Here is a 25,558-nt window from a genome sequence, read left to right as displayed (position 1 = left end):
TGCTCCACTATTTTGGTGGAGCACATTGAGTCACGCCAATGCATTGGAATATGGACTCCAAGGGGTTAAGGAACAGGTGTGAGATACCTGAAAGTTCTGCCTGATCAGCAGGCCCGGCAAGGGGCTGGTGTATTTGACGCACTGTGTCTCACAGATGCTATGAAGGACTCGGTCGTTTAAGCCCTATGGCTTATACTTGGACTAGTGCATTTTTGCAGAGGTCCGTGGCTGAAATATTAATCGGCCGAAGCACCTGGTGAAAACCTTTAGCCCATCTGTGTCCCTTTCTGGGGTACGAATGTTTAGAATGGATAAGTAAGTACATCCAAAAGGGGTAATGCTCTCTTTACCATTAAAAGGAGGTTCAGACAGTTCTCCTTTTAATCATGCAGTCTCTCCTTTTCCTTCTGCCTTGGTTCCCAGGGGCAGCACCATAATCTTGGGGGCAGAAAGCCCATAAAGCAGAATGCTAAGGCCTTCTCATGAAGGAGCACCCCCACTTGTTCGGGTGAGGGGAAAGGTCCTGCGATTCTCAGTCTGGCAGGAACAATGTTAAGAGCAGAGGGATTTCTGCGATTTTCTTCTCTAGGTTGCATCTACAGTTGCAAGAGCCTGGATGGCCTAGTTGCCTTTCGATCGGAGGGACTGGGTCCTGTGTGGGTGCTGCCTGTGGGGTCCTTGGGGCTGCTGATGCGGCAGTCTTTACGCAAGAGTGTCCGTCTCCTCAAAGAATGCTCCTAAGATTCCAGAGAAATAAAAAAGGAAAGAAGTCTTTCTGGCCTCTGGATCAGCTGTTATACCAGTCAATGATATCAGAGATTCCCTTAGTGAAACGGGTTTTTTGGCACAAACCTTTTAAGGTCTCAGAGGCAAAACCCATTCTAGATCTCGGAGATCTGAATCGGCACTTGAACATCCGATCCTTTCATAATTCAATTGGCTGTGTCCATCCTGCAAGGAGGGGAGTTGCATATCTCCATGTGCCAAAGTTTCCCGCTTAGCAGAAATTTCTGCTGTTTGAAATATAAAATAATTGGTAACAGGTTTTCATTTAAACCAATATAATATTCTTCCTTCTTTCTCCCCAAAAGCCTTAATCTGGGGAAGAGAAAGCATTACAGTCTCTTGATGTAGTAAGAGCGATCATAATTTATGTAAAGGCGACTGCTCAGGTTCGCAAAACACAGGTTTTGTTTGTACTGCCAGACGGTCCAAGATATGGACAGGCAGCGTCAAGATCCACTATTTTCCAGATGGGTTTGTCAAGTGATTGATCAAGCTTCAGCTTAAAGAAGAAAATTCTTCCTTCTCATTAAAAGCACGCTCATTCAGGGCGATTAGTGCCTCTTGAGTGGTGCATCATCAGGTCTCTATGGCTCAGATCTGTAAGACCGCAACACTTGTCTTTGGTTCAGACGTTTATCCGTTTTTGTTTTTCAAATCGATCTTAAAGGTCATGAGGAGATTGCCTTTGGGCACAGCATATACTGCAGGTTGCATTATGAGTCCCCTGGCCTCCCAGTTGCCATTGCCATGGGACATCCCACATAGTTATTACTATGACTCTGTGGCCCTTTTAAAACAGCTTACTTGTAAAATCCTTTTCTTTGTTGTACAACAGGGGACAAAGAGGTCCCTCCCTTCTTCTTATACACTTTGATTGGCTACAAAACTGAGGACTCCCAGTAATGGGAGGGGTTATATGGGGGAAGTTCATGCTTTAAGCACCCGATACGCCAATATAACCCACATAGTTATTATTATGGCTCTGTGTCTCCTGATGTACATCAAAGAAAAGGATTTTACAGGTAAGCTGTTTTAAAAATCCTTTTTTTTTTTTTTTAATTTCTTCAGGTTCCCAAAAATTATTTTGGCTGTCTACTTTCCAGAAAGGGGTAATTTGGGGGAAATTTTGTACTGCCCTGACATTTTCGGGCCTCAAGAAATGCGAGAACGTCGGTTAATCAGGATTAATTGATTTTCAGAGAATATATATATATATATATATATATATATATATATATATATATATATATATATATATATATATATATATATATATATATATATATATATATATATATATATTCGGTTTGTGGACTATAACTTTCCTACTAACTAAATATACACCGATTTGGTAAATTTTGCATTTTGTCCTAAATTTATGTAGAAAGATTTTTGATTGCAAAATCTTATAACCGAAGAAAAAACAGGTTTTGAGTTTTTTCAAAAATGTTTTTTTTTTTTTTCTTAAAAAGTAAAAAACCCAGTAGTAATTAAATATTACTAAACAGCTCTATTTGTGTGGATAAAAATGATAAAGATTTAATTTGGGAACAGACTGCACAATTGTCAATCAAAGTTTAATTGCGCTGAAAAATGGCCTGGGCAGGCAGGGGGTGAAAGTGTCTATTATTGAATTGGTTAAAGTACAGTTGGTTTGAGAGGGTTCTGCAAGACCAGCAACTTATATATATATTTTGACTTGATCAATGGCCGATGTCTAGATATACAAGTAGCATCACGTCACAACTGAGTAAAAAAGGAGAGGCGCCACTATGTATATCAACATGGTTACATTTAATGAAGCTACAACATTTAGCAACTTGCATGGTTGATTAAAACAGGCACATCTAATTATGCAAGCATCCTGGGTAAAGTTGTCCACATCCGCACCTCCATTGATGCCACCCCTTCCACACTGCGCTTCAAGCCTGGGTTTCAGATTGCTCTACTGAAGCGTAGTCTTCCCAGTCAGGATTGCGGACAGACAGCGGTGAGAGCCAGGGGTGCGGAGGATGGTCTGTGGACAGCTTTACGCCAGATGCCTGCATACTTATATATGCCTCTTTTAATCATCAACGATGTGAGTTGCTAAATGTACCTTCTTTAACCACTTTGGACCGCCCACTGTCGTTATATGTCAGTACTTTGAAGGAGGATGTCGTTATGGCAGCAGCTAGCTGCCATAACCCCGGTATCCTCGTCTTCAGCAGGCGGTCCGGTTTAAGATAAAAGTGGTTTCTGCGGCGGATTCGCCGTAAGATCACTTTTATTGGTGGCAGGAGAGGGCCCTTCCCGCTGTGATCCCGTGCCCTCTGCCGCTTACCGGAGCCGGAGGCGGAAGCGATCACGTCTGTCCCCTGTCTGGGTATGGAGATGCTCATGTGCAGAAGCGAACGCATACGTGACTAGTGCTCGCATATGAAAATGGTGTTCAAACCACGCATGTGAGGTATTGCCGCGATTGGTAGAGCGAGAGCAATAATTCTAGCCCTAGACCTCCTCTGTGACTTAAAACATGCAACCTGTAGAATTTTTTTTTTAACGTCGCCTATGGAGATTTTTAAATGTAAAAGTTTGTTGCCATTCCACGAGCGGGTGAAATTTTTGAAGCGTGACATGTTTGGTATCAATTTACTCTGCGTAACATTATCTTTCACAATATAAAAAAAAAACTTGGCCTAACTTTACTGTTTTATTTTTTTAATTTAAAGTGTATTTTTGTATTCTGTTCATATTTGATGTTGTTTTTCTTTTTTTTTTCCTTTTAATTCTAGATGGTACTTAAAGATGCTTCAGTGCTGCAAATGCAAGCAGTGGTTTCATGAGGCCTGTGTGCAATGCTTGCAGAAACCTATGCTTTTTGGTGACAGGTGAGGACTGTGAGTACATTGCACTGATGTGTGCATATTCTGTAACTAGAATAACAGACCTGTGTAATGTAAAAATGTTGTTTGTTGCACTGTTCAGTGTCTTCAATTTAAATCTAACAAGTATAATTTTAAGGTACACTCTGCTTTAAAAAAAAATGTTTGCAAGCTGTGGTTTTTCATCTTGTTAAATGACCTGTAGAGATAATTTTCAGTATTAAGAATACAGACTGAGCTCTGTCTGTTACTGAATTCTCCTTCCAGATTTTATACATTTATTTGTTCTGTCTGCAATTCTGGACCGGAATACCTCAAACGTCTATCTTTGCGCTGGTAAGTGATAAAAGCACAAGTAGATGCTGTTAGTTAATGGACTAGCAGGATTAACGTATTGTATGTATCTTTATAGTGTTCCATCCTGTTTGTAAACTAAACACACTGGCTTTAAACAAGTTTTTCATGGGCTTCATTTGTTTTTTGTTTTGTTTTAGCGAACAAGTTGTGCTGAACCTGTAATAAGTCAGCTATTGGCTTGTTTTAGCTAGCATTCCTGTTAAGATGTGTTTATTGCTCTAAGACTGGAGCTAAAGGGTGATTTTAGAGAAAAGCTGTCATAAGTGAAATTTAGTACTGCCATTGCTGGCTGCCTCTTTAATTTATTGTACTCTGGGCTGCAGTTAATTTTCTTGTTTTACTATGCTGTAGAATGGGTTGCATCTAAATGGTTTTCGAATGAATGAGTGACTTGTATAGCACTGCCTATGCAAACCAAATTGCCTCAGGACACTTGCCGCCGGTGTCCGTCTGGGTGTAGCATGGTCCTTTCACCGTAGGGTCCCAACGTGCTTACAAACACCTACTAGGGCCAATTTTAGACAGGATCTAATTAACCTACCAGCATGTCTTTGGAGTGTGGGAGAAAACCGAAGTACCCGAAGGAAACCCAAGCAGGCACAGGGAGAACATGCAAACTCCAGGCAGATGGTTTCATGGTCAGGATTTTAACCAGCGACCCTATTGCTTCTAGGTGAAAGTGCTAACCGATACACCACTGTGCTGCCTCCATGCTGAAAAGTGCATGTCTTTTTAAAAATTTGCTTTTCCGCACAAAGCACCAGCGTTGACCCATTGCTACTGTTTTAAAGCTAAACTTGGGACACAGATTTTCTTTGAAATATTCCTCAATGGCCACAAAGGCTATAAAGCCGCTTTCTTTATAGTACATCATGGGACACAGGACCTTAAGTAATGGGTTATGGGCCACCTTCAGGTGTTAACTTTCTGTATTGGGTATACCAATGTTAACTCCCCTATATAACACCTCCACCTTCCAGGAGTACCTGTTTTTTCGCCAGTGTCTAAAGCTGTTGGCACGGGTGTAGATGTGCTCTGAGGAGCTCCAGGACGGGTCCATGCTGGATTTAAAAAGTCTCCACAACCGTATCCATCCCGCCACTACGGATCCAGGATGCTACTCGGGCCTCGCATAGAAGAATGAGGTTTTGCCTGTAATGCTCCTTTTTGTGGGCTTGAACCCTAGGAACCAGGATGCTTTTTGGTCTTGCTACATTACCTAAAGTTGTGCTGGGGGGTGCTATAGAAGGTCCAAAAGTGGCACCCCTATTAAAGGGCCCCAGTCTTTTAAGGTTTAACCACGCTGCCCGCCGTGATGGGTGAAGTTTTGGATTTGTCTGTCTACAGCAGTATCCTGCAGTGAGGAAAAGGTAAGAGGAAAGTGTAGGAACTGTAAAGTCCACCTGTGACTTTTCTTTCATATTACATTGTAATGCCTTAAACTCCTCTAGAGGGAGTTACCATACCCTTTCAATCTGTGCTACAAACGGTGTGTGTGTCCTAGCAGCTGAAGGGGTTTTTGGTCCTCTCCCCCGAATTGGGGAAACTGACTGGCTAGTACAATTGTGAAGGTACAAGAAAACGGCAGTAGGCAGTGTGACCATTCCCAGTGAAAACGGCACACTTATGTTTAGCCTCAGACTGCTAAAGAACCCCCCCCCCCCCCCCCAATCTTTTGCTACATCCCAACATCGAGGGGGAGAAATGTACTTGTGCTTTTATTAAAGCTGCGTTTTCTCTTCTAGAAGCTGCATGGCGGCTGCAGCCTTCTCCTTGTCTGTCAGACCCGTAGCTATACTTGAAGGAGGGGGGTGGGTCAAAAAAGGGGGTGTCGCTATAGCGGACAGCGCAGTTTGCCGACTCGGCGTCCTGTGAAGGATATCGGTTTCTCACCTGAGAAGGCGGGGATGATGAGAGCTGACAATTTTCACTTTGTGTTTTACAGAGCAGCTGAAGGAGAGCTGCTACAGGAATGCTGGGGCATGTGAGAGGTGTACACAGGCATTTTCACTACAGGAAAAAATACATTATTGTTTAGCATCAGTTTAATCTGTGCTACCATTGTCTTTTTTTTTTTTTTCCTTACTATTGCATTATTCTTGGAGTCCCTCTGCTTTTGTGCTTTGCACTATGGCTTACAGGGTTACTAAGGCACCAAAAAATCCACCCCCAGGCGCTGGGAACTCCAATCATGACTCCACACTGTCCTCTCCGGAGATACCTTGCGAGCCAGGGTGAGTCTTCGGAACCAATTTGGTGGTGCAACTCCTTTTCAGAATTCAGCCCCGGTATATGTGACTGAAGACACATTTTCCTCTGCGTTGCAAGGCTTAGAAGGAAGATTAGCGACCTTAATCGCATCCTCCATTCTGGGCGATGGGAAGCGTGTGGACAGGATGAGGTATTGCCCTCAGATGATCAAGAGGAAGAGCAAAATTATCATTCTTCTGCTGAGGAAACAGCTGATGATTCAGCTTCACAATCTGACGTACATATCCTTACAGAAATGGTTCGCTCCACTTTCATGCTACCTATGACAGAGCCAGTTGAAAGTTCGGTTTCTTCTTTGGGTTCTTTGAAACCTTCACAACCTGTGCATGCATTTCCTGTCCATGCATTACTAGAGAAGCTTATGTCCCATGGAGGAAAAATTCACCAAAAGATGGAAAGTTCCACCAGTTGATGCTGCGATTTCCAGTGTGAATAAAAGTTTGACTTGTCCAGTTAACAATGGACAAATGCTTAATGATCCAACAGATAAAAAGTTGTCATTCTTGTTAAAATCCTCTTTTTCCTTGGCAGGAATTGTTACTTAACCTGCTGTCGCTGCAATAGGCATCTGTCAGTCCTTAAAGGACCAGTTTACACATGCTCTTAAGGAGGTCCCCGCATAACAGGTCCGGTCATTGGCCGAACTACCAAAGGAGTTATGTTTTGCTATAGACGCTATGAAAGATTTTATTCACCAGGCACCCCGCTTTGCGCTTGTGCTAATACACATGCGTAGAAACCTTTGGTTAAAGAATTAGGCAGCCGAGGCCCCTTGTAACAAGCTTCTGACTAGCTTCCCTTTTCGTGGGGGGGGGGGTGACTATTTTTGGCAATGATTTGGATACATACATCCAAACAATTACTAGTGGAAAGAGTACTCTTGCCAGTCAAAGGAAAGTATAAACGTCCTTCATTTAAACTTAATTTTTCTCCTGCGCCAGGGGCATCCACCTCTAGGCAGTTGCGACGGCCTCCATCGTCTGACTCTAGAGGAAAACCTCAGGGTCAGTCTCGGGCACAAAAGAACCTGGGACCGCAAATCTGCAAAGAAGAACTCTAAGGCCTCATGTAGAGGCGTCCCCCCCCCCTCACCAAGGTGGAGCGTGGAAGACTTCTGAAATACTCAGAAGTCTGGCAAAGAGAAATTCGGGACAGATGGGTTCTCGTCGCGGACTCTCTGGGATACAAACTAGAATTCCGGGAGTTTGCACTGTCTCGTTTCCTGAGATCAAACGTTCCCAAAGATCCAGGGAAAAGACCATCTCTGTTACAGACACTAGACCAATTATTGGCTCAGGGGGTGATCATGCAGATAACCACACAAGAGCAAGGTTTGGGTTTTTATGGTACCAAAGGAAATGGGGATGTCAGACCCATTTTAGGTCTTAGGAATCTAAATCAGTTACTAAAGATCTGCTCCTTTTGCATGGACTCGATCAAATCAGTAGTTTCCATCCTACAAGGAGAACTTCTGGCATCCTTCGACATCAGAGATGCAGATCTGCATGTCCCTATGTTCCCTGCTCACCAGAGGTTCCTGCGGTTCAAAGTAGAACAGCACTTCCAGTTCGTAGCCTTGCCCTTCGGGCTAACCACAGCAGCCAGGGTATTCTCAAAAGTACTGGCCCCACCTCTAGCCAGGCTTAGGGCGCAGGGCATAACTGTCTTGGCGTACCTAGACGATCTATTGTCAGTGGCTCGCTTGGAGTAGAGTGTACGCATTAAAACTAGTTACCTAAAAAGTCTGGGTTGGATTTTCAACCTTGAGAAATCTCGAGAAAGCTGGAGTATTTGGGCCTGATCATAGACACAGCCCAGAAAAGGGTGTTTTTTGCCTCTGACAAAGATTAGCTCGATTTAAAAGCTGGTACGGATGGTCAGGTCAAAAAGAAATCCCTCAATTTGCCTTTGCATGAGGTTGTTGGGAAAGATGGTAGCTTCATTCAAAGCAGTTCCCTATGCACAGCTCCATTCGAGACCATTGCAAAACAGTATCCTGTGTCTGCTTGGAACAAAATTACGCCAGCGTTGGACTTGCCAATGCGACTATTCCGAAGTGTGTCCCAAAGCCTCAGCTGGTGGTTACTAACCCAGAATCTGCTGAAAGAAAAATTCTTCAGACCAGTTATCTGGAAGGTGGTAATGACAGATGCCAGCCTCTCAGGCCTGGGAGCAGTACTAAGAAAAATCTACTGTCCATGGACAGTGGTCAAGATCAGAAAGAACCATGCCCATCAACATCCTAGAGATTCGGGCAGCATGTCTGGCTTTGAAAACCTGGACCTCCAGGTTAAAGAATTGTCCTGTCAGGATCCAATCAGACAATGCTGTGGCCTATATCAAGCACCAAGGGGGCACCAATAGTCTCTCAGCTCAGAGAGGTGAACCATATTCTAAATTGGGCAGAAAATAATGTCCCATGCCTATCGGCAGTTTTCATCCCAGGAATAGAGAATTGGCAGGCAGGCTACTTAAGTTGCCAGCAGTTATTCCCAGGGGAATGATCTCTTCACCAATGTTTTTTTGGGCAGTTTGCCAAAGATGGGGGGTCTCCGGACGTAGATCTTCTAGCTTACAGATTCAACGTGAAGTTAGTCAACTTTTGTGTCCAGGACAAGGGATCCATTTGCATGCGGAACAGATGCATTTGTGACCCCTGTGGGATCAGTTCTCACTGATCTATGCATTCCCTCCTGTTCAGTTGCTGCCCCAACTTCTTTGCAAGATCAAGCTGGAAAGAAAGTCTGTAATTCTGGTAGCACCATCGTGGCCCAGAAGGTCATGGTATGCAGAAAGCATAAATATCGCAGTGGAGGGTCCATGGCCCCTCCCACTAAGGCCAGACTTGCTTTCACAGGGGCCGATATTCCATCCTACTTTACGAACACTAAATTTAACGGCCTGGCTATTGAGACCCACGTTCTGAAGAAACGTCAGTCATTTCAACTTTAGTTAATGCATGAAATCCAGCTTCCAGAACTATATATTATAGGGTTTGAAGGCTTATGTTTCCTTGTGTGAATCCAAGGGTTGGCACCTTCGGAGATATATCATAGGCAGAATTCTTGCCTTTCTACAATTGGGCGTAGAGATGAAATTGGCCCGAGTACAATTAAGGGCCAAGTCTCAGCCAGTGTTAATTTCGTCGACTAAAATGACTAAAACATTTTAGTCAACTAAAATATGACCAAAAATAAAACTATGACTAAAATACAACTAAAACAAAAATGCCTTTTTAGTCAAGACTAAGACTATTTTAAATTGAAATTTGACTTCAAAATGAACACTGGTCCGTAGTGCATGTGCATACCTCAATACCTTTTAAATAACAGATGATATTTTTCATTCCAGCAGTATATAATGAGTTTGGAAATTGTAGAGAAATGGTAACTAATGCATTACAATTTAATTACACCCATTCAATTTCAGACGACTAAATAAGTTTTAGCCGACTAAATACGACTAAAACAATTGAAGACTAAAATAGGACAAAAATTGCATTTTAGTTTTAGTCCCAAGACTAAATCAAAATTTTCTGCCAAAATTAACACTGGTCTCAGCCTTATCAATTTTATTTCAAAGACCGCTTGCTATGCATTCTTTAGTCTGGGGTTTTATGCAAGGGGGTAATGCAGATGAATCCACCGGTTAAAACACCCTTGTGCCCTTGGGACTTGAATTTATTTTCGTTGCGTTACAAAAATAGCCGATGCAGTCCTTTTTGACAAAAACACTGGTATTTTTGATTGCTATAACCTCAGCAAGGAGCGTTTCGGAAATGGCTGCTCTTTCTTGTAAGGAGCCATATTTGATTATTCATCAGGACAGAGTGGTGTTACGTCCTCGCCCAGGCTTTTTACCAAAAGTAGTTTCAGGTTTTCACCTGAATCAAGATATTATCCTGCCATTGTTTTTTCCAAAACCATGTTCCAGGGAAGAAAAGTCACTACATTGTCTTGATGTGGTGAGAGCAGTGAAAATCTATTTAAAGGCAACTGCTCAGATTCGTAAGACTGTCTTATTTATTCTGCCAGAAAGTCCTAAGAAAGGACAGGCAGCGTCAAAATCCACTGTCTCTAAATGGATTTGGAAAGTTATTATTCAAAGGGTAAGATTTCCCCCTTTTCAAGTCAAGGCGCACTCTACCAGAGCGGTTAGTACTTCTTGGGCAGTGCGTCACCAGACCTCCATGCCTCAGATCTGCAAGGCCACAACTTTGTCTTTTTTTTTTTTCCTTTGGGCGCAGTGTGCTGCAGGCAGCAGTATAAGTCCTCAGGTCTGGGGGTACCCTACGGGTTGTGTATTCCTCCCCTCAAGTAGCATTGCTATGGGATGTCCCACAAAGTAATTACTTAAGGCTCTGTGTCCCATGATGTACGATAAAGAAAATAGTTTTTTTTTATAACCGCTAACCTGTAAAATCCTTTTCTTGGAGTACATCATGGGACATGCTGCATATAGCTTGTACAGAGACTAGAGGAGGGGGTGGATACAAGACCTGTCGCCCCCCCTCTAGTTTTCTAAAGAGCAGCAGTGGACTGGTCATAATACGGGAAGTATCTGCATAGAGGAAAAATTTTAAACTGGATTACCACTCAAATTTTAGAAGAATTGTACATAGGACACAAAGATTCAAGTAAGAATATGCATGCCTCTTGTATATGGATAATATTTGCTTATACCAGCTTTCAACTTTTATAGACATGAAAGCTTACTGCAGCCCAGAGTGTGGTGATACATTTTCTTAATAGAATTTTCAGAAGGTGGTCAGCAACGGCAATCAACGTTTAGACCCCTTTCACACTGGGTCATATTGCTGGTGCTATTGTGCTAAAAATAGCACCTGCAAACAGACCTGAAACAGCTGCTGCTTTTCACACTGGAGCGGTGCGCTAGCAGGATGGTAAAAAAAAAAAGTCCTGTTGACATCATCTTTGGAGCGGTGTATACATTGAAATCAATGCAGCAGCGCTTTTGCTGTGGGTTTAACCCTTTCATGGCCGCTAGCAGGGGTAAAACAGCCCCGCTAGTGGCCAAATACCACTGCTAAAACTACAGTAAAGCGGAGCTAAAAATGGCACCATTTTACTGCCAACGCCGCTCTGGTCCCAGTGTGAAAGGGGCCTTAATGCAGATTTTCCTTTTTAAAAAGGCCTCTTGTGAAATTCAGACTTCCTTTTTAAACCAGTGCTTACAGTCTTGAATTAAATGAGTGTGTGTAGGACTAAATTATAATGTTTGGATACGTTTTTTGTCCACCAATGATCTGCCTTTGAAGCTTTTTGGGCAGAATATTACGATTGATGGCTGCCTCTTTTGAACTGTTCACCATTTACATTGGTTATTTTACCCTGTGGTCTTTCTACTTAACTTTTGTTGGCTGTTGCTGCCAAGTTATTTATTTGTCCTGTCTACATTACAACATCAGACATGTGATGTGACCTTTACCCCACATACTATACACTCCTGAAGGTTAACCTATGCAGAAGTCAAAAAAGAGGCTTGCTTTTTACCACATGGTTATTGGCATAGATGCAGTAAGTCTGGGCAGTGGTACAAATAATACAATATTGTGATGTAGATTTCCCTTGTCTTCTAAAAACAATTGATTTCTATTTCAGTGCAGTGTAGTACAAAATTAATTTTAGGCTGAATTATTTAGTGATGCATAGGAGCAATAACAATTTAGCTGGAGTAATTACAGTTAAAAGTACATTTTGAATAGAACCCTAAAAACGACTTTTCTTCAGTAATTGTTAGAAGGGCAGGTTTTGCACACCCTTCTAGTCTTTATTGCTGTCTGCAACTCAAGTAGAGAGATCTCACATCTTCTTCAGTGGTCCCTGTATGCGTTTAAAATCACTGCTTTCCAATTCTGCTTCTTCTGTGTTGCTGTACCCCTCTGCTTGTATGTGTCATGTCATACCTCCATTACTCCAATTGCATCTTTTTCTTCCGCCTGTATTTTCTGAAAATCTTTAAATTAAGAGTGCCTAAAATATACCTGATTTCCTTATTTTAAGAGTGGTCTCAATATTCTATTCTTAGTGACCATTCATGGGCAAGCCTGACAGCGTCTGAATAGCCTCAAAGACAGGTCAGGAATGACGAATTTTAAAACTTACCTTAATTGTACAGGACTCAGGAATTTGTTCTTAGACTGGCCAAACATTCTATCATTTTCTTTTACAATTTTCCTTTTAGATTTACAAAAACCATATAATTTGCGGTCAAACCTAAACACTTTTTTTTTTTTTAATTTTTATGCAATTAGAAATGCCCTTGCACTCCATAGTTGAAGGTAAAGCTGAAGGAAATTGAACAAATAAATTGTATAATGTATGGCCAGCTTTAGACCACGGATTATATCCTGCTACATTTAGGTAATTCGGCACTGGCAAAAGCTTTGCTGGGGGACTCTCCTCTGTGTACTCCTATAACTGTGCCTACTCCATGAGTCTACAGTTTTTTTTTTTTTTTTTTTTTTTAATGGTCTGTGTAATGCATCCTTTTTTTTTTTTCTCTCTTCACTTTGACTTACACTTAACAAAATCCAGCTCCTTATTGCTTTATGGCTCAGTAGCAGTTTAAAAATTGGTTATCTTCAATGTTTTTAAGGGTTAAAATGGGCTGTGAGGAGGTAACATAATGCTCTCTGAGTGATCCATTGCAGATTGCTCTTCAAAGGGCACCACAACTGTAAGAGTCCCATGCGTATTTGTCCTATTATTTTGCTTACTATGCCTTATTGGTACCCTTATTCTAACGATTATTTAAATCTGGAGCGATTTTCTTCCACCTCACTAAAGTTTCCTCGCTGGCTGGTGCTGGTTATGTAGTGCTCATAAGACTCCAATTGCACACTTCCAGCTGCCATTTCTGCAAAAGATACAAGCTGATCATTTGCTGCCTCACCTTTTGCCTGTAACTTCAGACTTGCAGCCACAGACTCTCTGTTAGCACGATTTCCTTCATAACGGACATGCTGAATCGCCCTCAGTCTGCATACATTCCATGAGTACCCTGCAGGGGAAGATCCTCACTTGGCAATGGAGGATTTCCAGCACACAGGAGTGGAAGCACATAAGAGATTATGCTGCAGGCCCTGAGGAGGGCATGTACCTCTCGGGTTGATGGCAGTTCCTTGTTAGAGTAAGGTTGTCCACTGACCAAAGCAGAATTCTCTCCCACAATGTCTGACCTTTTCCAGATGTTCACAGCACTTTTAGAATAAGTGGATAGTAACACCTGTAAATGCTCTTCTGCCTCTTACCCCTGAATAAACTTGAGCCAAGACTGCCTAGTTCACTTTAATTTACAGAATGTAAAGGGGGGGGGGGGGGTAGTAGTCTCTAGCACATCTAGTCATTCTTGTGCTAAATCAGTTTTCCATTAATGGTATTCTCTCCTTTTTAGGATCCGGTTGATAGGCGCCTGGAGACTTATGACGTCCTACTTTGCTTTGGCATGCTCAGCACTGCAGCTGGCTATTACCAACTTGTTAGGATGAGACGGGAAAGTGGGAGAGAGAGGTCTGTTGGTCATTGCTCCCCATTAGAGCAAAGACGTCCAACTTTTTATTTACTCTACGTCAGAGGTACAGTCTCTATTGCTGTCTTCTCTGTTGCGTTTTCTGCTACATGTTCTTGCTTCTTCGCAAGCCTCATTTTTTTTTTTTTTTTTTTTCTGCACCTCTTAACGGCTTATAATGAAAGGGAGTATTCCTCTCCTTCCCTCCTTGGTTTCCTTCCCTCTTTGGTCTCCTATAGACTTGTTGTGAAGTCTACTGTAGCAGCATAGCTTCTGCCTGGTCCTCTATAGACTTACCATTCTATCTCTGACCATAGACTAAAGCAGGGGGTCTTCAAGCTTTCTAAACAATAGGCCATTTTGAAGGCTATTAGGAGGGATGGACTGTGGCCAATTTTCCTGGCATCAGTGGGAGTAAACATCACCACATTTGGTGATGAGGGGAGGAATAGTGCCCCAATATTTGTGTCATTGGGAGGAATCGTGCCCCATTGTTGGCATCATTGGGAGAAATTATGTATCCCAGGGTTTTCGGATAAAGGCAAGCAAAGGGCTGCTGCAATTTGGACATCACTGAGGTAAAGCATGTTATCGCTTCATCTATGGTTGATGCCACACCTTTCTGGGGCTCATGCCCCAAACATTGTACTGCTTGGGATGTCTGGGTCTAATTCTCATCAATTAGAACTACATTCACATCAAAATTACTTTGTCTATCTGTGGTTACAGTGACTTCAGTTGCAGCTTCATAAAAATATCCCTCCATATTCTACTGGCCATCTCCTTCAGGACAGCCAATGAACTGTAAATTGTTTCTCCAGTCTGTTGCTGGAACCCTAGTCCACACTACATTTGGAGGTTCTATTACTTGGCCCTTCTGTTTGCGTCACACAGGTCTTTCTGCCTACGACTCTGTCCTGAGTTTTGAGTTTCCTCCCCCACCTGTTTCAGGGCCAAAAATCACCAGGCTACCCATTTTCATGAGCTGAGAAGTCTGTTCTAATCTCCACAAAACTGGCCTTGGCACCAGTCATTTTTTTGTCGACCTAGTACTGGAAAAGGTTGCTTGGCCTCTGTTCTTATTTACTTGTTTTTCTCCACCTGTGGTCTGCAAGTATGTTGGCACTTCCCTGCCCATCTCCTCAAACATCTTCAATTATTGTGAATACTGTACAGCCCTTATCTAGAGATCTCCCAGCATCTTTAATTCCCCAATATTCAAAAGTTGGTGCACCCCTTTCTTGGGGGCCATGCATATTGCTTCCCCCATGCTTTGTAATTTGTCATGCAAGGTTGTTTTCACTGATCTGACGATAGGGGAAACCCTCCCTGAAAGTTGGAATGAATATCTAGCCCTTGGTACTTGGTATGTATGTTAGGCCTTGTATATCCTCCTCCTAACACCTTGGCAATTTTTTGCAAGAATTTCCTTGATTTCCTTGATTTTGCCATTTTTAGTACCCCTCTGGGGCCTTCCCATTGCTTATTCAGAGTCCTCCCTTTGTGTTTAAAGAGATTATTCCCTTATAAGTGCCTCTGCATGCTTGCCGCATTTTTGTTGTGTTTTGCACCTGTAAAAAAAAAAAATACATATGACTCAAAAAACAAAAATGTAACCGACCGGCGTGTTGTTTGGTGAATTTTTGCCACGTTTTTAATGTGATTTCCATTAATTTCAATAGGGAGGTGTGTGTGTTGTGCTTTTTATTTTTTTAAGCCGCCTTAGGATTTGCCTTATGGATGGGGTAAGGAATGTCGTTTATGGCTGTCTGCTATGCATTCCCTTGCCAACTGGCCCCCTCCTCCATTCCTCACAGGCGGTTCCTCCTCCCCCTGGCTGGGTGGTTATTTTGCCTTTCTTTCCAGAGATACTGACCTCAGGGAACTAATCCCTCTCTTCCTACTGGAACTGATTCTCCCAAAGAGGTTGGGGTTCTTTACAGCATGTAGCGGTTGCCGAGCCACCATATGTTTTTCCTTTTTACGTTTTTCAAAACAATTTTTTAGCAGGTAGCTGTTTGAGCCTCGGCTGATCCTGCTTCAGCTAAAAGGTGTTTCTGCTGTTGTCTGTTCATATCCGTTGACTCCTCTTGTTCTTTCTTTCGTTCTTTCTTCCTTTAATTGCATGGAGACTTCTTGGTCCAAGAATAAACTAGTGTGCTCTGGGCTGTGTGATTTCAATTAATAGGAATTCTGAATTTTGAAGTACCTGTAAATGCCACTTGAAGTACATGACACTAGTTCCCCTGCTTTTTCCTCTGATCTGCTTATTGCTTTCTAAAAAAACAAAAACTAAAGCATCATGGAGTGGGTGAGGTTATATGGGTGCATTTGGGAGGGGTTCAGTTCCAAGCAAAGCTTTTGACAGTGTCCAATCATCTGAAGGTAGTGGTATATAACCCAACATGTATAACCCAGGTATATCAAAAATTCCTATATTTCTTTTCATGCTTTAATACCTAAAAATATCCATAGGCTGTCCACTGTTGCACTTTGAAAGAATATTAAAATGCTGATATTTTAAACCATTAGCTTTTCTTTTCATATGTAGGAGCATCTAAATTTGCTCAGTATGTATGCTTCCCGAGACAGTGGTAGAGCACAATGAGGAGGATTGTAATACTTTTGCAGGCGATAAAATTCAAATGGCATAGTGTAAAAAATTACGTACCGCATATACTCGAGTATAAGCCAAGTTTTTCCAGCCCATTTCTTTGGCTGAAACCCCCCCCCCCCCCCCCGGCTGTCTATTGTAACAAAGCTCCACCTCCCCCTCGTCCGTGCTAGAGGAACATGATACAATGCTGGGAAACTCAGTGTTCTGTCTGTCAGACGAGGAGGCGGGGCTTTGTTACAATGGACGGCCGAACAGACTGCACAACACATGAGGAGATGCGCTTTTACATGCACTGTAATGAAAGATACGGCTACAGATGGGCACAATTGGGCTACAAATGGGCATTTACCCAGTAGCTGCTGCGTTTTCCCACCCTAGGCTTATACTCGAGTCAATATTTGCCCAGTTTTTTTGTGGTAAAATCGGCTTATATTCAGGGCGGCCTGTACTCGAGTTTATACGGTAGTATTTCTTATATTCACCGACTGACACAGCTCCTCTCTGTAACTAAGTGGGTTGTATAGCCTGCCATTAGGAGAAACTAGGCAAAATTGTTACACAATACACAGAACTTTAATCCCGCCCCAGGGGGGCGGGCCCCGTGCTATCATCCCTTCCCACTGCTCTTGGCAGCTTCAGTTTTTATTTTGCCTAGCAAGGAGAATGACTTAGGAAATTCCCTGGGGGGTTGATTCGGGGACCGCCTCATCTTCTCTCCCAAGTCCCTATCACCCCTCCTCCCCCCTGTGTGTGTGTGTCGCGGTTTCTCACCTGTGGGGGCTCTGTGCGGTTGCTGTCAGTCCTGGTCCAGGTCAGGGGGTCCCAAAGGCAGTTTTTGTGGAGGTTGTCTGTGTCAGCAGGCAGGTCGTTTTTATTTTTACTCTTTTCACCGCATGGCGCCTCTGCATCTGGGAACCTCCTAGGGACTACAGGCACTGTTGTTGGCATTCACAGAACGCCCCAGGGTGGTGAGTCTAGCGCTAAACGCCACCCCCCCCCCCCCACGCGGGTGGTAGACAGGGTAGGGTCAGCATGGCTTCAGAAACTGGTGTTTCTTCCCCTGAAATCCAGGCTATAGCAACCGGGTCACCTGCGGTTAGTGCAGTGCGCATGGACACCCTGATGGCGTTCCTGGACTCCTATGTTGCTAAGATAGAGGCGACACGTGGCAAGAAAGGTGCACTTAAGAGACCCCAGCCCCCCCCCGCCCTGTCCTATGGGGAAAGCTCTGGTGCAGGCTTGGGCCCTGCTCTGACCTATCAGACGTGGCTGACCAGGACCGTTCAGACAGTGAGGATGATTCCCTGTCCGGGCGCGATAAGGCGCTTGCTGGAGCACTTATCACAGCTGTGTTTGATACCCTGAAGATTCAGGAACCAGCGGATTCCTCTGCTGATGTATCGGTCCCTTTTGAGTCCCACAAGCCAGCACGTTCCCTTATTTTGAATTATTTTGACAAATTCATCTACAGGGAATGGGGTCGCCCGCAACGGACCTTTTCGGTCCCCAAAAACTTGGCAGTGCGTTACCCCTTTGAGGAAAGCCTTCTCAAAAAATGGTCGGCTCCTCCGGTCATGGACCCCCCAGTGTCTAGGTTAAATAAAGTAACCACGATCCTGGTTGACGGGACTCCTGCATTCAAGGAGCCCACGGACAGGAATGCCGAAGGAGTGGCTTGTTCCTTGTTTAATGTTGTGGGGTTAGCCGTGCGACCTGTACTGGCATCCGCACTGGTGTCGCAGACACTGACTGAGTGGGCAAAACTTTTGCACGTGAATTGGGAGAGCAGAATGCCTCCCCTGTCTGCGTGGAGTTGGCAGACCAACTAGTGCATGGCCTTAAGTACATTTGTGACGCGTCCCTGGATACTCGCCCTCTGCTATCCAGGGCCTCGGTGTCAGCCGTGGTGCTGAGGCGCCTTATTTGGCGGAAATGCTGGTCCGCTGACCAGGCATCCAAGAAAGCCCTGACGGATCTTCCCTCCCTTGGTGACCGGCTCTTTGGAGCCTCGTTGGATGACATTATTAAAAATGCCACGGGTGGGAAGAGTACACTACTCCCACAGGCCAGGAAGGCTAAGGAGCCACGCCGCAGGCAAGGGCCCTCCTTTTCCACTCACAAGTGGCTTTTTCGTCTGCCCGGTGCTTCGGCAAAACGACCTCAGCCCGTCAGGACGCCCACGGACGGTCAGAAGCGTCCCTGAAACCGCAAGCCTAACAAGCCTGCGAACAAATGTGCTACCGCATGAAGGTTTGCCCCCACCCACATCTCGGGTGGGGGGGTCACCTTCGGGAGTTTGCAGCCCATTGGACCTCCCGGTTATCCGACCAATGGGTCTGCGACCTGATTTCTACAGGCTACAAGGTAGCTTCTCTTTTGGCTGCCAAACAGATTCTTCCCCTCCAGCATACCCGTGTCCCCGGTTCGCCGGGAGGCCCTGTTGGGGCAGTGAAAGACTTGCTTAATCAGGGGGTGATTGTACCAGTTCCGGAGTCTGAACGCTTCCAGGGGTTCAACTCCAATCTGTTTGTGGTTCCCAAGAAGGAATGGGTATGTCCAATCTTGGACTTGAAAGCCCTCAATCACTTTGTAAAAGTGCAGAGGTTCAGAGTGGAATCAGTTCGCCCAGTAGTCGCTGCAGTCCATCAATTGGACTTCCTGGCATCCTTGGACATTCAGGATTCCTACTTCCACATACCCATATGCCTTCGGCATCAAAAGTTTCTGCGTTTGGCAGTCGGAAGCCCATTACCAGTTTGTGGCTCTTCCTTTTGGCCTGGCATCAGCCCCCCGAGTCTTTACCAAAGTACTGGCTCCAGTATTGGCGTTGAGACAATGTGGTAACGCGGTCGTGGGTTACCTAGACTATTTCCTCCTGAGAGCTTCTTCTGCCTCAAAATTAGAGGATGTGGCGATCACCTTGCAGACCCTGCAAGCGTTTGGGTGGCTGAACCTAAAGAAGTCGGTGGTGGTACCGACTCAGCGTCTGGAGTACCTGGGGCTACTATTGGACTCCAGGGAAGCGAGGGTTTTTCTCCCCGCAGACAAATTGCTGACTCTCAGTTCTGCGTTCAAACTACTGTTGAACCGCAAGTGGTCATCCCTCCACTTTTGTATGCGGGCTCATGGTAGCCTCCTTCGAGGCAGTACCTTCTGCCCAGTTCCCCACGAGTCCTGCAGAAGGAGATCTTGACAAAATGGGACAAATCTCCTTTGTCCCTGGATCGGTAGATCAAGGTGAGCCAGCCAGTCAGGGACTCCCTGGTCTGGTGGTTGAGGTCCCCGGTGATTCAGGCCAGAAAATCGTTTGCCTGCTTGTTGACGTACTGAAGCTGCTAGGAGCAGTGGGAAGGGTTGACAGCATGGGGTCCGCCCCCCCTGGGGCGGGATTAAAGTTCGGTGTATTGTGTAACAATTTTGCCTAGTTTCTCCTAATGGCAGGCTATACAACCCATTTAGTTACAGAGAGGAGCTGTGTCGGTCGGTGAATTCGAGAAAAGGATTTTACGGTGAGTACAAAAAATCCTAATTTTTTTTATTTTTTTTTTCCCCCCCAAAATGCATGTTCTTGATGCTGCCTCATTCACTTTATTTGTTTTTACATTTCAAGGTCTGGAATGTTTTCATTTTGACTGCATGGTTTTTGTTCTGTTTTCATGAATTTAACTAATTTGCCTAGCTTTTAGCAGAAGAAAAAGTAAGGCGCATTGTGTCTTCTACTTTCATTAAACCCAGACCAGACAATGTAAAATGGCACTCAATTATCAGACCACCATAGAAGCCCACAGTCTTCTCAAATGAAGTGTATTTACGTTGCTTGCTATTACCTCTTAGCTGCAGTTAATGCAGATTGTCTGACACATGTACAGGTATGCCATCTAGTGTCTACAATCTGTATCTGAAATATTTATTTAAATTGGACTACATGAACGGTATGTATGGGGAGGGGGGGGGGGGGAGACTAAGGTAACGCACATTAGAAAAGTTCCTGGAAAAATCTGCTTACTCTTTATTTGTATGCCTGTGCTGCGATGTTAGAGTGCATCTATTGTATACATATTGGTTTTATTTCTATTACTATGTTTAATCCTAGATTCACCCCTATGCGTTTGTTGGTGCCTTTTGCAGTGCTGGATTTTTTTTTAAAAAGGGTTGACTTTTTCTTTTTTTCCCACAGCACATTGCGTTTTGTGTCCTAAGTGTTATGTTTTTGATGTGTTTTGCATTTTTTTTTTTCACTTTTCTTTATATACACTGTGTATAGCTGATTAAGGAGAGGACAGGAAAGCCAGCTGCCATGTCCTTAACCGATGAGTCATCAACTGACCGCTGAATGTAATAAAAAAAAGTGAGGAAAAAAAGGTGACCCTTATCTGAGCACGCAGCCCGGCAGGTCAGGAAAGGGACGTGTGAGCGCCCCGTCCTGAACCATACTAAGCCACGTGCCAACTGTTGACTCGTTAAGGAAGCAGCGGCTGGCTTCCTGGCCGGCTTCTTAGCTATATACTCAGCTATATACTATGTGTTTAAAAGAGATAATAAAAAGCATGAAAACGCAATGCAAAAATACGGGTTTAAAAACACACACACAGAACCACAAAACTCGCCTGAATACCGCATAGATGTGAACCTTGACTTGGGTATAACGCTTTTGTTCCTTTTTTTTTTTTTTTTTTTTTTTTTTTGCTAATACCTTTCCACATATGATTCTACATGTGTCCGTGCATTTAAAGCATATGTCAAGCCAAAAAAGTTTTTCTAATTTTGGATAGCAAGGGAATAGATTAGAAGTCATGCTGGATTTTTACTGCTATCTGGGGCTCCCTTGGAGAGATTTACTCTGACTTCCTATTTTGCTGACAAGAATTCACTAGATCGTTAGAAAAATTCTGCAATAGGAGTACACATCAAAAAAAGTAAAGAATTTTAGCCCTGCTCTTCTCTGTAGAAAATCAGAAGTTGGGGTTCTGCCTGGTAAAATGGCATCAGGACAGGGAGTGAAGAGAAATTCACCTGGAAGAGCCCTGGATGGCATGAAGACTCTTGACAGTAGTTCTAACACTTCCCCCTTCCATCCAAAACTAAGAGGGTTTTGGCTGGACATGCTTTGAGTGTTCAATTGTTGTATCATATAAAGTTTGTCTCTGAAAGTTTGTTCCTGCTATAGGTTTGATCACACCAGAAAAGTACACATGGTGTTTTTATTTTGTTCTTTGACTTCTAGGGTAGACATAGCACACCTCTGCCTATACAATCTAAGTGTTATTCATAAAAAGAAGTACTTTGATTCAGAACTTGAACTCATCACTTATATAAATGACAACTGGGATCTGTTGCATCCTGGTGAGGTAAGTACATTAAGTCAGTTTTTTCCATAGAAAGTTTTTAATAAAAAAATGTAGTCCTTTCCAAACCTGCAGAAGATATTAAATGCCCCAATTTTGCTAATCTCTTTAAACTTGGAATTAGGTTAGTTAGTATTTTCTATATTTCGGGCAAAATCCTCACTGTATGTTGTGTCTCCATTTACACAGCATACCTAAGAGAAAAAAAAAAACCTTGCCTTTTTAAAAAAAAAAAAATGTTTCTTAGGCGAAGATTTGATCCATCGATCGACATTGGTAGAATCACCCGGCCAGAGTTTTTACATATTACTGCTGGCAGCTATAGCTGTTAGCAGCAATCATTGTGTTGGCTGATGAGGCTTCCCGCACCCAACTGACTGGGTTGATGGGGGTGGGGGGGGGGAGAGGGAATCGGGTGATTATAAAATCGTCTATGGGCTGCCTAAATCAAACACTGTTCTAATTTACAACTAATGAGATTTGTCAGGACAGTACAGATAATTATGACAAACACAGCTCCCCAGCCCCCCTCATAAACGAGGAGTACCAAGTCAAATTTTCAGTGCTGAAGTTTTCAGAGAAGAGCATCTTAAATGGTAAGCAGCTATATTTTTTTTTTTTTTTTGTTATGCTGCTTGAATGGGAACATGTTACAAATAGTGTGTGTGTGTGTGTGTGTTTACATTTTAAAAAAAATATTGCTTTTGGTTCCGGAATGGTTAATTGATGGTTAATCAAACTGTGCTTGAATGAGTTAAGTTACTAAAGAGCCCTCCAGCAGGCAGTAGATTCCCGTTATAGTATGTTAAGCAGATTTCTGGAGTCCCACTTTTTCAGTAGTGATGGCTTGGTAGACTAAACTTGTTGCCAGTGTGGGTCTGTTGTCCATACAAATACACAGAGCCCTCTCGTTAACGTGCTCGGAGGCAGATGCTATAAACTATTAGTACATGACTCACTTGATCTTGGACACAGTCCCTTCAGACCTTCCCTTGATGTCATCAGGGATATTACTGTAAGCCAGAGCATACACTTACCTGAGCATAAGAAGGCCAAGAAAATGTTGACCAAGTATTCCTAGAGTAGGTGCATTCAGGCCCTCCGATTCTGAGGCAGGCTGCAAAACTGGAAGCAAGAAGCCTCCAGCATGAAGTTGCACCACCACTTTCCCAAGTGGGGAGCTTATATATTAATCCTTGTAGGTCCTTGACTAGTTTGCTGTTTAGCAATTCATGCACAGAGTGCCCTTTTAGATCCTCGGGATATCTCCTTACCTCCGGCACTCTCTCCGGCTGCATACCTTTTTTTTTTTTTTTTTTTTCATTCCAATGCTACCACACGGGTTAACAGATCTTCCCCTTGCTCTTCTTGGGGTCTCCTCAACCTACAGGCTTATTCTTGTGTTTTAACCTTTGTCTTATCCTGCACTCCAACTTCTCACTCTGAAGAATCCTCTCTTCTTGAGGGCATGTAAGGTCATCAGTGGTACCTGATACCCCTCAGCGTCATCCCTTTAACCGGTCAACCAGGGGTTACCTGTCCTCGGCACTAACAGGAGTCTGAATCCTCATTGTTGCCCCTAAATGCCTTTCTGTGATTCTAGTTCCTGGCCAGATGTGTATGTCGAGTTATAGCCATGGACCGTACCATGGGTCTTGGTCATAGTCTGATCCCCTTAAAGTGGTTGTAAAGTCACAAGGTTTTTCACCTTAATGCATTCTATGCATTAGGGCGAAAAACCTTCTGTGCTGCAGCTCCCCCTAGAGCCCCGCTGCTGTCAATCAAATCCTGTGATGCGGAGTCCCACAGTCTGTTAATGGACACGGCAGGAGGACTCAGGAGTGAGCCCGCACAGTTTCTCCTGTTGAAAGCGGCTTTCCTTGGGGGCACCTGATGAAGGGGAGGAGCCAGGAGTGCCTGCGGCACATGCCAGAAAAGGAGGATCAGCGTTGCTCTGTGCAAAAACCTTGCACAGATCAGTTAAATATAAGCATGTTTGTTTTTATTTAAACAAAAAAAGCAACTTTACAATCACTTGTCTATTCCCTGGAAACCAATTCTTAATCGTTAGCCTCTGGACATGAGGGGGGAGGTTCACACACCCAAGGTGCATTGTGAACCCTGCATTGCAGCTGAAGTATGTTGAAGGACCCGGTGTCTCCTTGGGCTGTCCACAGGCAGAACAAACTAGTCTCCTTCTGCAGATAATCCTGCTTAAGGACTCTGTGGGATCTGTCCACCTAGGTTTAGGCCCCTCTTTCTTAGCTGATATGCAAATTTGTACAGAAGGCCTTTCTGGCACTGTGCCTACTTCTGGTTGTCTTGGCAGGTGCCCCTATCGGGCAAAGCAAATTAGATCATCTAGCCACTGATCATGACTAAGCACAAGATGTATGTGTGAAATGCATCTACGTGACCACATTTTGGTGTCTTTAGTGTTATCTTTGTGAAACAAAATAAAAGGCAATAGGAAGTTCTGGATGTGCAGCCATTTTTCTTTCCAAGTTTCCTGCGGAGGTGGGCCGGGGCTAGCACTCTGCAAGATACTTCAATCGGTCTTATCTTTATACACCTGGAGCAGCCGTTTTTATCCACTGATCAGGCAGGAAACATGTTACAAAATTACCTAAAAATTGTGATGTCAAACACTTAGTGTGTGTTTGACTAAACTGGTTTAACAAAGTAAATATTTTCACACAAAGCAGATTTTACTCTAGACACTCCTATTTTTGGATTGTCACCAATTGATTTTTAGACCATTTTTTTTTGTCTGGGTTCACATTGTGCGAATTGTAAGTGGGTTTCCCTGCATCAAAATCACATGATAGGCAAGTGTGACCGGCTCTCAATAGAGCCGATTCCCACAGGTCTGAGGCGGCTGTGGAGCAGATTGCAAAAGGGTCCCGTGCTTCTTTGGGTCCGGTTCAGGCAAAAATGTTGGATCTGAATCGCACCTGAACTGGTGAACAGGCCTGCATCAGACCCTAGGTGTGACCTTGACCTTAACCACTTGAGAACCGGGCCCTAGCTGAATGACGGCTACAGCGCGGACCTCAATAGGCCGTCATAGGACGTCATCCCCTGTGCACCATCCCTGCCCGCGCTGTGATCACCGAGTCATGGAGACTCGGCTGATCACCAATCCTAGTAAGGGGCCGGTCCCGCCCCTTATGTGATCATCTGTCAGCCAATGACAGCTGATCACATGATGTAAACAAAAGCTTGGTGATTTTATTTTTTATTTTCTCCTCGCGCTGACAGCGTGAGAAGGAAAAAAGCCGATTACCGGCTTATGTTAAAGGGACATCGGTCCCGAAGAGGAAGGAAGCACATCTGCCTCCTCTGTGCCATTTAGTACCCCTTGCCAGTGCCATCTATCACTGCCACCCATCGGTGCCCATCACTGCCCCCTCAGCGTACATCAATGAAGGAAAAATTACCTGTTTACAAAATGTTATAACAAAATATAAAAATCTGTCTCTTTCAATAAAAAAATAAAATAAAAACCGCAGAGGTGATCAAATGCCACCAAAAGAAAGCTCTATTTGTGAGGAAAAAAGATAAAAATTTCATTTGGGTACAGTGTTTGACCGCACAATTGTCATTCAAAGTGCGACAGCGCTGAAAGCTGAAAATTGGTCTTGACGGGAGGGGGGTTTAAGTGCCCAGTAAGCAAGTGGTTAATGATAAGCCAGAAGGACTGATCGGGGAAAAGAAGAAAATGGGTTCCCACATCCAAACATGTAGGTTGGATTCAAGAATACTCCCTGCTGTTCCATTGTAGACCT

At 43.8% G+C, this 25,558-nt stretch overlaps 1 protein-coding gene across 2 annotated transcripts in view; it reads left to right on the top strand.

Annotated features, from left to right (window-relative positions):
• MTF2 (metal response element binding transcription factor 2) overlaps positions 1–25,558 on the top strand; it is an 82,361-nt gene that overhangs the window by 36,812 nt on the left and 19,991 nt on the right. The window contains exons 7-9 of one of the 2 annotated variants that reach the window (XM_077452904.1): positions 3,561–3,656; positions 3,918–3,986; positions 21,650–21,773. In XM_077452904.1, coding sequence (XP_077309030.1) covers positions 3,561–3,656; positions 3,918–3,986; positions 21,650–21,773 — 289 coding nt within the window. The remainder of the gene's footprint in view (positions 1–3,560; positions 3,657–3,917; positions 3,987–21,649; positions 21,774–25,558) is intronic. The other variant, XM_077452905.1, reaches the window with a different exon arrangement.

The sequence above is a fragment of the Lithobates pipiens genome, unplaced genomic scaffold, assembly GCF_037356315.1.
Source record: "Lithobates pipiens isolate NorthernLeopardFrog02 unplaced genomic scaffold, aLitPip1_a1.2 Scaffold_23, whole genome shotgun sequence".
Taxonomy (NCBI): Eukaryota; Metazoa; Chordata; class Amphibia; order Anura; family Ranidae; genus Lithobates; species Lithobates pipiens.
This window is presented reverse-complemented; position numbering and strand designations above follow the sequence as displayed.